Here is a 12,089-nt window from a genome sequence, read left to right on the forward strand (position 1 = left end):
CAGCATTCTCTCTCTTGCTTCTGGGTCTGCACATATTGATCCCCCTATCTGGAATGTCATTACCCTGCTTCTACACCTCCCTTCACTTCTGTCCATGGTTCTGGTCTCACCTCTGAAATCACATTGACCAAAAAAGCTTACCTGATCACCCCACCCCTGCCTCCAATCTGGATAACATTCCTCTTCTGTGTTGTCATATAACATGGTGCTTTAAAAAAAAAATCATGTACTGAAGACTAAAATGGCTGTAAGGGTACAGGCAGAGTTCTTATTCTTCTCTGTGTCCCCATGAGCCCTTTACCTGTCATATCCTTTTCATCCCTACAGAGGGTCATGAAATTTTAGTTTTAGAACTGCTTGGATACAAACATGATCACTGTGTTGTCGTGATGGGAAATCCAGTTCTGTGATTGTTTACATAACTTGGAGATGCTCAGATAGTGTCGGAACTAGTAATAATTAGCAGAATCCTCATCTGAGGATTCTCACTAGCTCCTTTGCATCACTCCCTACTTTAATTTGTGAAATGGGAGAAAGGTGGTGATACGGTGAAATTTAATGTGTTGAAAGTGTTATGGTTGCGAAAGTAAAACACTTGCAATTTTATTTACACACCGATTATTCAGAAGATAATCCAAACATTTTCATATGGGAACATGAAAGGAAAATATTACCAGCTGAGCGGAGTACTTCAAGGTGCAGTAAGTTAGACCACACAGTGAGTGGCGTTCATTAGAATGAACGCCAGGCAGAGTGGGTCATTGTGAATTGGGTTTCATGGAAATTACAGAAGGAAATTATTTAAGCATGTTTGTTGGCTCCTTTGACTATTTATCAAGTATCTTTTAGGTACTTTGGAAAATAAGATTGCTGTTTAGTTCTCTCCTTAGAGTGCCTTATTATGGAATAGAGCTGTAATCACTATTAAAGAAGTCAGAATATGTGTCATAAACCAAGAATTGTGCTTACTCCAGTTCTGAGCAAACGATATTGCATGAAAGTAATAATGGTGTCTAATACCTGGTATACAGAGGCTATAGCTATTCAAAAGTATTACTTTTAATGATGCAGGCAATGGGATTTGAACCGAGCTTGAAAGATAGAATCGGGAGTTAGAAATGGGAGGCAGTATGTGAACAATGGAAATTGCAGACTTGTGATGGGGACTGGAAATAGCTTGTACAAACAGAAAAGTAGGCTACATCTATGAACGCAGTGGGATGCCGGGCCAGGAAGGAAAAGAGTAGGGACCAGATTGCACCCAGACTTGAATTCCTGGTTATAGCGATGGCCTTTGTTTATTTGGCAACTGCAAGCCGTTGAAGCTTTTTGAGCAGGAAAATGGCATGATCAGAGCCTTGTTATAGAAATCTTCATTTGGCACCATGGCTGGAAATAACAGAACATGAAGTGACCTAGGGGATGAGGTGAAAGGTATGGTGGTTACAGAATCAAGTCATAACATAATGGTTTTAAATTAGTGTAGCAACAATAGACATAAAAGCAGCAACTGATAGAATCCACATTTCCAAACCCCCAAAGACCTTTAAGTCTTGCTGAAGGGAGGCAGAGCAGACGAGAAAAGGAAAATATCAAAGGCAACAATGGTCTGAAACTTTACTTGTGACTTACCATTCTTTATAATAAGACCCAAAGGGAAATAAATTTGTCAGCAGACTCCAGACTATACTCAGAATCTTTCTTCCTTTCTAACCACTGGAGTCGTGTTTATTAGGTCCAATGTGTGCCATTTTCCTCTTTCCTTAGGACAAGCGAATATTCAGCAGATATGCATCAGTGCAGTTGTAAAAGCTCTTACAAAATTGACATACTTGTGTACTGGCTGGTAAAGAGCTGCTGCCCTGAGTCCCTTGAATGCCATTTTACTGACCTGACCGCTTTCGTAGGTGCCTGTCCTGCAGTCCAGCACCTATAGAGATCGCAGCTGTCAGATAAGTGGGCATACAGAACTCTGCTTGATGCCACAGCTGATGTCTGTTCTCATTGGTCGATGATCATTACTTTCTGGGCTGCAGCACTTGGGTTATTATTCCTACCATGGATGAAGTTTTCTCTCAGAAGGTTCTCAAGTTCTTTAAGCAAATAGACTTCAGTTGGGCCTACATAGATCTGAACATCATGTGGGTTTTAGTCGAAACTCTGCTGCACTGGTTCACAGAACTTCACGTTTAAATAATGATCAGTTGGTAATATTAAAAACTGTAATGTGGCCCTGGCCAGTTGGCTCGGTGGTGGAGTGTCAGCCTGGCGTGCGGAAGTCCCAGGTTCGATTCCTGGCCAGGGCACACAGGAGAGGCACCCATCTGCTTCTCCACCCCTCCCCCTCTCCTTCCTTTCTGTCTCTCTCTTCCCCTCCCGCAGCCGAGGCTCCATTGAAGCAAAGGATGGCCCAGGCGCTGGGGATGGCTCCTTGGCCTCTGCCCCAGGCGCTAGAGTGGCTCTGGTCGCGACACAGCAACGCCCTGGATGGGCAGAGCGTCGGCCCCTGGTGGGCATGCCGGGTGGATCCCGGTTGGGCGCATGCAGGAGTCTGTCTGACTGCCTCCCCGTTTCCAGCTTCAGAAAAATACAAACAAACAAACAAACAAACAAAAAAACAACAACACTGTAATGTGCAGTGCATGAAAGTACAATAAGATAGGGACTTTTAACCCTGAAGATGGGAATATAAAATAACTTAACAATAGGCTAATAGGTTTGAAAAGTTAATTTTGCCTAAAATTTTTTTAGTGGATGAAAGGTATAAGGGAACAATACGATTAATTAAGAAATTGTAATCAACCTGAACACCAAACATTAAAAGAAAAGTTCAACCAGAGTGGTTTAGCTTATAGTAAATTTTAATTTTGTCTTTAAATGATTCTGAGTTATTAGCTATTTTAGAAAGAATAAAGAAATTTAAAAACCTCCAGAGGCCTATCCTAAAAGCACTTGCCCGCAGAGTTTTAATGGTAAAACTCAGGATGACCTCATATTTCTCATCAAGACAGTAAACACCTTAAGACAATTAGGAATGCAGAGTGTTCAATGAGGAAGAATTTGCACAAGTACTCTGTGCTCAGCCAGACTGTGTTTGTGTGTGTGTGTGTGTGGGTACCTGCGTGTGCACGCACATATACTAATTCTTCACGTACGACAGTTACTTTGCTGATGCATCCTCTTTTGGACACAGTCTTTTCAGAGGTTTGATTTTTGGTTTTTGGTAGACTTGTCCTAATCCATCAGTAATCTCCTTTCCAGTCAGAGCAGGTGTTTGCCTTTGAACATGGTGTCCTGCAGCGAGGGTGCCATTTGCTGCCATGGCACCAAACAGTTGCTCAGATTCACAACGTTGTCCCACTCGTCTGTGTTCCAGCCAAATGCGCTAAGCAACTGCCAAGAGATTGGCAGGATGCTAATTCATTTCACACAGAATCGGATGTGCAGAATCCATGGCAAGTTACAAGTCTCCTCGTCTAATTCATTGACGAAAATATAGAAAGCATCTCGGCCAATTTTTTTTTAAAAGTTGCTTGTATGTATGTGTAGGTGCCTGTTTTATATTATATTTGTTCGGAAGTGGTTCTCTTCTTGTACCGTGGATGCCTGTGCTCAATGTCCTTGCACAAATATTTGTGGGAGCAGATTTTGTTATTCAAAACAAATCCATAAAGTTGAGAAGAAGCATAATATTGTATTAATAAAGAGCCTTTCTCTGGGGGCCCAGATACTTGCTTAGTGGCCTCCTTAGATATACCAGGAACTAGGGTTTTTGGGTTGCACAACTCCTGGATACCATGGTAATCTACATGAATAAGCATCCTTGGAGTCGTGTAGGGCGCAGTCTGCATGCAGCTGATGCGACCGGTTACTTTGTGCAAGGAACAAAGGCTCTTAATATCTATAGAGGTTTTTAAAAACTAGTCTTAGATTACAAATAGAAAGTAATTTTATGAAATGTAAGTTGTTGTATAACATAATTAAAATGAACTAAAATAGCCATCTAAGAAATTGATCTTGAGTGGATAAGACGGGTGAGGTGAGAATGAAGACTTCTTTGTATTTTTACAAATTCCAAACTGGTTGATGGTTTAATTTACTTCAGTCAAAGAACTGAGTTACCAGCTGAAGAAAAGTCCAACGTTAGCACATGATAACTTCAAGAATCACACTGCCAGTAATAGTAGCTGGTAACAGCCAACATGTTTCTGAAAAGAGAAAGTGCTTATTTTAACAACAACACATACAGCAATTAAGAAATAATATTTGGTTCATTTCCAGGAAGGAAACATTTCATATTAAAAAGAACATACCCTAGCCTTTTAACCTCCCTTGTGAAACTTGTTCAAACCACGGTCTGTTTCGTCTTTTCAACTTTTGCCTGGTTCTAGATGAGGAATTTTCCCCCTTGGGATTCAAAGAGGTTGATTACACCTCTCCCGCCAGAATTGTGCAATGCCTTTAAATAGTTCTAAAAATCTGTTTTCCATTATCATTACGAATTTCACAATATATTTCCAAACGTACTTTTTTGTATATTTTTATCCAAAACACTGTTCTCCAGTGTTGTAAATTCTTTATTACTCGAAAGGTTTTGGAGAGTAATAGTGTTAAGATTAGTTTCTTTTTATGTAATATTATTTTAAAACAAATGATAAAATCTGTAGACATAATCTGACAGCTAATATTGAAAGGTTTTTTTTAACTTACTTTTCAGTATTATATTCTATTTATAGAATCGTCCAGTGTTAGCATTGGAAATGTCATAGACATGTCTGAATTGTAACTTCTGTATTTTGTAGGAAAAGAAAACAAAGTCATTTGCCAGTGACCCATAGCTTGTTAGAGGAAGAGCCAAGATTGCAACTCGGTTGTCCTGAGTCCAAGTCTAATGTCCTTTCACTTCACCCTATTGTTAGTTTCTCTGACTTCAGTCCTCCCTCCAACTAAGCCCACCCTCCACCTTCCAACAGAGCTTGCTCTCTCTTGCCCTTCTCTGATTGAGTGACTACTGGCTCCGGCACTGGGGTGGGTAATGGTTAGGTCAGATAATCAGAAGACTGAATTTACAAGGAAGAACGTGTTGGTCACAGAGAGGAGACAGTGCTTCTGTTACATACAGTGTGATCTGTGCCAGAGCAGAGGTAAGGATCCTGTGGTCTAGGGCACAGACATGATGACTGATGAGTTTGATACTACTCCGTTACCTTAGTTGATGCTGTTTTGGTTATCATTCTTGCTGCTATTTCTTTTCTTTTCCAATGTTTTTCTACCCTTGTTCTTTGTTTTCTTCCCCCCTCCTCTGATTTGGAGGTAATGCATTCTTTTTCTGTTCAGAGCTACGTGTCTTTTTTATGTGTAACTTTGAAGTGATGTTTTTCTTTGCATTTATCCTATGGATGTATCATATATGAATAGAACTGAGAACTTTACCTTCCTCTGCTCACTATCTCCTAGTTTCTCTCATATTTTAAACCTTTCTCCTTTATATTATACAAAGATTATTCTTTCCTTCCTTATATCATATATCTTTCTTTATAACAAGGGGCTTTATTTGATATTCACTTTCACAATTATGTTAATGAGAGATTTAGCAATAGACTATATGTTCCACTAGTTAGTTAATCTCAACAATTTATTAAATGCCATTTTTCCACACCTGAGTCTTTTATTTTATTTTTAGTCAGTGAAGTACATCTTTGCTTCCAGAAGCCATACACAACCTCGAATGCCCTTCTTTTCTCTCATATTTATGAATAATTTGATCAGATATGGAATTTGGGGTTTATTAATATTTTCCCCAAGTACCTGCATATCTTTTTAAATTGTTTTTCCTGGCATTTGCTTTTGTATGGGAGAAAGGAAATATCAGTTTGATCTTCCCATTTGTAGTATCTTGTTTTTCTTACCTAGATGCTTGGAATGCTTTGCTTTATCCTGGGTGTGAGTCACTTTTTATTAAATTTGCCTGGGATTTGGTGAGGGTTTTTTTGGGGGTTTTTTTTTGCTTTAAAGTTTCTAGTAAGGACTATATATTTGCACTAAGATCACGACTGTTACTTCTCCTTGGTCTACTCAGATCTGTTGTTCTGGGTCTTTGTGGCTTATTTTTACTGTGTCCAATGACAGTTTTAATTTTGCTGTTATAATTTATAGTTTCTCTTTCATTGATGCGTTTATTTTCATCATTTTCTCCTACAGCTGCTGACTTCTGTTTAAAGGAGCCCATGTTGTCTTGCATTTTCTTGAGGATCTGCACAAAAATTTACTGAACCTTTTCTAGAAATATTCAGTAATATAAATAATTCAATAATATTCAATATTTAAAATATGACACTTTGAAGTAATGGTCCTTTTCTGCTGAAGTATCATTTTATATAGCATTAAAATTATTTTTTATATATTTCTCTCTTTCTTAAATAGTCATTGATCTAACCAATTCTGGAATATTCTACTATATATCATGGAAAAATGTTATCTTCTTTTTTTTTCCCTTGAGAAGCAGGGAGGCAGAGAGACAGGCTTTTCATGTGCCCCAACCAGTATCTACCCCACAGGCCCCACAAGCCCCAAGCAGGCTATGCTCTGCCCAACTGGGGTCATTGCTCCGTTGCTTGGCAACAAAGCTATTTTAGTGCCTGAGGCAAGGCCATAGAGCCATCCTCAGTGCCTGGGGCCAACTTGCTCCAACTGAGCCATGGCTGTAGGAGGAGGAGTGATAGAGATAGAGATAGAGATAGAGATAGAGAGAAGTGAGAGGGGGTGGGCTGGAAAAGCAGATGATCACTTCTCCTGTGTGCCCTGACTGAGAATTGAACCCAGGACATCCACACACTGGGCCAATTCTCCACCACTGAGCCAGCCAGCCAGGACCAGAAAATGTTATCTTCTGTTTTTAAATATAATCAAGAATTTTGGAAGTATGGTCATTTTTATAGCAACTACATTATGTTATGAATCTTGTCTCTTAATAATGATCATTTATATTTTTAGCACCTTATAGTGGTTCAAACAAGGACTTTGGCATCTAGGAGACCTGGGTTTGAGACAAACACATGCAGTAGCAAAGAACATTGCTTCTGGATCTAAGTAATCTGGGTTCAAATCCCAGCTTTGCCACTTACTCACTGTGTAACTTTAGCAGTGGTTTAACCTCCTAGTGCCTTAGTTTTCTCATCTATAAAATGAGATTTATTATATCATAGGTTCCTAAGAAGATTCAAAAGATAATAATTATAATGTATGTAGACTAGTCATTTAGACATAATAAGTGCTTCATATTTGCTTTAACTTCCAACTCTAACCTTCCCCTCAATTTTGTTGTAAACCTAAAAAATAAAGTCTTTTAAAAGCTAGGAAGCCAGAGCTTATCTTCCCAGAAATAGGCCTTAAACAGATGACAACAGGAAGGGGAAGTGTGCTACCATTTAAAAATATTTGACTTGATAATTAATAATAAGATAAATGTCATTTTGAATATTTGTCGTAAAAATTCACCGATAAATCAATGTTATAGTCTAAAAAACAATTCTAGATTTGTTACTTACTGAGTAACTTAAGACATCACGTTTTTAAGCCTCCATTTTCTCATCTTTAAAATAGACAATACAATTCAGTGAATGCATTCCGTAACAGCAATATTAATAATTAACATTATTAAAACTGTGAGGACTCACTGAAATAGTTTATGTCAAATGTCAGCACATAACTGCATATTACTTGGTTTGCTATTGTTTTTAAATAATCAAATGCATACTTGACTATGCTACATTTAATTGACCTAACTGAGCCCTGCAAGTCTCTTGACTCCACAATTTCTTTATTATTGAGTTCTTGACCTTGAGTTACTTTACAGATGTGTAACTCCAGAAAGAATAGGTTACAAATTCAAAGCCACATTGCCAGCGCAGACAGTGGTTAGGAAGCAAGGTCGATTAGATCCTGCTTTACATCTGTTTTTTTCTTGAGCCTGGGAAAAGCCGGTTCTTAATTCTTTTTTCTCCAAAGGGCCTAGATCACATCAGTTCATTTTCCTCAGTCCCTTTAGTTTCCATTGTTCTTTGTGGTACAGGAAGAATGGGCTGAGTACTTTTTGCATATCCAGTTATTCTCCTCTGTTGGGCGAGGGCACTGGGGGTGTGTGTGTGTGGGGGGGGTGAAGCTACACAGGTGGGGGCAATGGACTATGGAGCGTACCACACTGATGAAGATATTTTTATGCAGCCAGTATCATTCATTCCTTTTAACCCCCTAGTATATGCATTGCTATTTTGAGTTTTCACACAAGAAGCCCAGACATACCATGCTGTGTTGTGTTGTAATGCGTAACCACTTGTGCTACAGACGAGGCCACTTCGTAACCTATAAATAACCATGACATCATTCTTTAAAAATAACTTGGTTTCTATCCTTGCTTGAATTATATGATTTTTACTATGAAAAGTTATTGTTTGGTTTCTCCCCCCCTTAATTCGTCTCAAAAATGTTGTTAACTATCAATTGATGTACCACATAAAATGGACTTCCTCGCCTGCCCACAGCTTGCCCATCCGGGACATACAAACCAGAAGGTGTGCCAGGAGGAATCAGCACGTGCCTCCCATGTCCTGATGAGAATCACACCTCTCCACCCGGAAGTACTTCCCCCGAAGACTGTGTCTGCAAGGAGGGCTATCGGGCTTCCGGCCAGACCTGCGAAGGTGAGCCTCCTCCCCCCACTGGCAGATCGGAACTGTAACAGTGGCTCCACTCTTCGAGGGAAATGATGCTGGTGTTTTCATCCAATTCATTTAAATGATCTTTAGTTTTCTCTAATCATTTTAGGGGGGAAGTCTTTGCTCTGACTAAGTAGCATATTTTACCACTGAACGCATCCATATCTCGCTCCAGAAAAAGAGGGTCTGAGCCAGGAACAGTAGATCTATGAAACCAGAAAGATTTACTACTAAGAAAAGAAATAAAAATGAATCTAAGAGAAAAGAGCCACAAATTTAACCACACATTTAGGGAACTAGAGCGAGTGTGGGCCTGGTTGATACTTAAATCCATTTCAAGAAAATGTTTTTGTAAGTAAAGTGTCTCAGTGTTATTCATATCAAAAATCAGAAGCATTTAATTAACCTATAATATGTGCAAAAAGCTCTGGTGTGGCAGATACACTTTGCTGGGCTTATTTGGTTTTTATTTCATGCCGCCTTAATTAAGAAGGAAATAGCTAATGACATAGGAAAGTCAAGAACTAGAAAGTCTTGTATCCCCACATATATCAAAATAAAAGAATGTTTAAAGCAAAATAAAAATAGTTTTTTTAAAATTTAAGTGGAAGGAAATACCTAATTGAAGTGAGATCTACGAGTTCTTCCAAATATACACTTAGAAATTCAAATGCATATAAATGGGGATGCTGTGGGTCTTCTGTTGTATGTATAAAATGTCCTCTTAAACCAAAAAAGGTGGGCGGGTGTGGGACTTGATGCTCCATAGACAAAGGCTAACTTTGCTTTTTAATTTTATTTTTATAAATGTTAGTTGTCCACTGCCCTTCCCTGAGGCCTCCAGAAAACGGTTACTTTATCCAAAACACTTGCCACAACCACTTCAATGCAGCCTGTGGGGTCCGATGTCACCCTGGCTTTGACCTTGTGGGAAGCAGCATTCTCTTGTGTCAGCCCAATGGTTTGTGGTCCAGTTCAGAGACCTCCTGCAAAGGTATGCAGACTGCCAGTTCACATTGTTTATTGATCGTCTTGCTTGAGTTCCTTGCCTTAAACTCTAACGGACCAGTAAGTTCTTTGTTTCTTTTGATTTCATAGGCCACAGACCACAGAAAGAGAAAAAAAAAAATTACAGGGAGTTCAAAGTCAGACTTCTAAGTTCAAGCGAACACATCGTGATGAACTCTGCCCTTTATGTTTGTTTTCTGAACAAGTAAAGGGAGGGCCTGCCTGGGAAGGAAATGGACAGGTTACCCCAAACCTCAGATTTTAAGCTGCCAAGACTGGGTGCCAGAGGGAGTGTGATGATGAGAGTGGGGGCTTAGATTCCCTCGATCACTGCGACTGAGGGAACCACGCCAGTGTCCTGCAGTAGGAGCAGTTAGCTAGCTCACCCATCCTTCTCCAACCTTCACTTTGGAATAGCAGCATGCTAGAGAAGGTGGGGATATGCTACACTGAAATCTCGAAGGGCGAAGTCAGGCCCATAGAAAAGGTGACAGTCCCTCAGGCAAAACCTAAAGATACCGCACCGCATACAGGGAAACCGCAAACCGAACGGTACCTCAGCTCACCTCCACTCTTGCCAACTCCTTGTGACCAACTGTCCTACAGCTGTTGCCCAGGCAGCTTCCTAAGGCTTCACAAGGAGGGTTGGAAGAGAAAGCTATTGAAGCAAAGATAAGAGGGGAGCAACTTGAGAATGTGAATGACTTGAGATTCCCCACCAGTGAACTTTCGAATACAGTATTTGTCCCCTCCCAAGGACACTCAATTAAATAGGAATTTTAGATAAACAACAAATAATTTTTTAGTATAAATCCCAGACCAAATTTGGGACCTAATTATACTAAAAATTATATGTTGATTTTTTGTGAAATTCAAATTTAACTGAATATCCTAATTTGTTTGTGGGTTTATTTGTTGTTTTTTTTCTGAACCTGGCAACCTACCCCACCACATGCCCTTGGCATCCTTAGGCAATGCACTCGCTCCCAACCCCGCATTGCCCAGCTCTCTGGATTAGGGTAAGGAGTTCTGTTTCCTAATCTGCTCTTGGCTCCAGCACCCACAAGGGAAGCCCCCATTCACCACTGCAAGGTCATGTGAGCCCAGGGAGCCTCCACTGTTTATATTTACCAGCTAACAATACTGAATCCATCTATAAATATGAATTTGCTTAAATCACATCCCAGTCCAAATTCTTATTTAAATCTACAAAAAAAAAAAAAAAAAGGAAAAGTGAAGAGAATCTGCAAATTGAACAAAGAGATCTAAAAGAGAGGGGAAAACTGGAATCACTGAGATTCAAGGGCAATGACATGACTAAAACAAGACCAGGCTTCTAAGAAATGGAAGAAATCTGAGAGCAGAGCTATTTCTTAGGGGGAAAAAAAGATTGCTGATGCAATGAATAGGCATAGTTAAGAGTCAAATTAATAAATTAGAAAGTCAACCCATGTAATTCTCAAAATAGAGCAGTATTTCAGAGTTCATACCTCCTAACTGAACGATGTATTGTACAAAGTTGTCCTGAATGACAATCCTTCCTTATTCAGACTTCTCCTCTAGCTCATCTTCAATGGATTTAAATACTTGAGGTGTTGTCCTATGAAACCTATACCATATTTTATTAATTCTAAAACACTTCCCTACCCACATTTGAATATCTCTAAAACTCAGATGCACCTTAACATTAGTGACATTAAATTTGTATAGCTATTACTATTTCTTTATTAGTGGCACATAAAATTATGGTGTGCCTTATAATTGGGGCATCTGGAGTTACATGAAAAGCTGCAATCGGAAGAAACCCCTTCTGTTTCAGGTTGAGTAATATGGAGAGAGTAATAGTTTATAGATCTAGTTTAAATCTAATTATAAGGACAGAGAATACTTTTTGTATGTTTTGTATTGCAAACCTTTCTACAATTGAGGCCAAAGTGAAAGACCAATGTAAAATGTAAAGCCTTTTGTAAATTTAATGTTCCATCATTAATGTTTTATAGTGTTAGATACTAATTATTGGTCTTGATTCTTATTCCTCCTGTGTACTCTGCAGAAGGACTTACACATTTTTGCAACTATACCTGAATTATGCATTTCTTTATATACTCGTAAGGATTCCTTTGTGGCTTCTTAATAATAATTAGCTATGCCACAACATCACAGTACTTTAACTTTTGTGATAGTATATTTTCTGAGAAAAAGGTTCAAACAATGAGACTCCTACACTTAACATCAGATTTATTTTATTTTTAGTACAGATACTATCACAATTTTGAGATTGACAGAAAGTATATATTTGGGGAAAGTCTAATTAATCAAAAATGAGAACCAGAGCAGGTTCTTACATTGTCTACTCCATAGGAAACT

At 39.0% G+C, this 12,089-nt stretch overlaps 1 protein-coding gene across 2 annotated transcripts in view; it reads left to right on the forward strand.

Moving 5' to 3' along the window:
- Window positions 1-12,089, forward strand: part of SVEP1 (sushi, von Willebrand factor type A, EGF and pentraxin domain containing 1) — a 165,071-nt gene that overhangs the window by 46,739 nt on the left and 106,243 nt on the right. Inside the window, exons 1-3 of one of the 2 annotated variants that reach the window (XM_066367463.1) lie at window positions 5,034-5,144; window positions 8,541-8,699; window positions 9,529-9,708. In XM_066367463.1, the coding sequence (XP_066223560.1) occupies window positions 5,036-5,144; window positions 8,541-8,699; window positions 9,529-9,708 (448 nt within the window). In that variant the 5' untranslated portion in view covers window positions 5,034-5,035. Of the gene's footprint in view, window positions 1-5,033; window positions 5,145-8,540; window positions 8,700-9,528; window positions 9,709-12,089 lie in introns of those variants that run through there. The other variant, XM_066367462.1, reaches the window with a different exon arrangement.

Source organism: Saccopteryx leptura, chromosome 2 (assembly GCF_036850995.1).
Source record: "Saccopteryx leptura isolate mSacLep1 chromosome 2, mSacLep1_pri_phased_curated, whole genome shotgun sequence".
In the NCBI taxonomy this organism is placed as follows: Eukaryota; Metazoa; Chordata; class Mammalia; order Chiroptera; family Emballonuridae; genus Saccopteryx; species Saccopteryx leptura.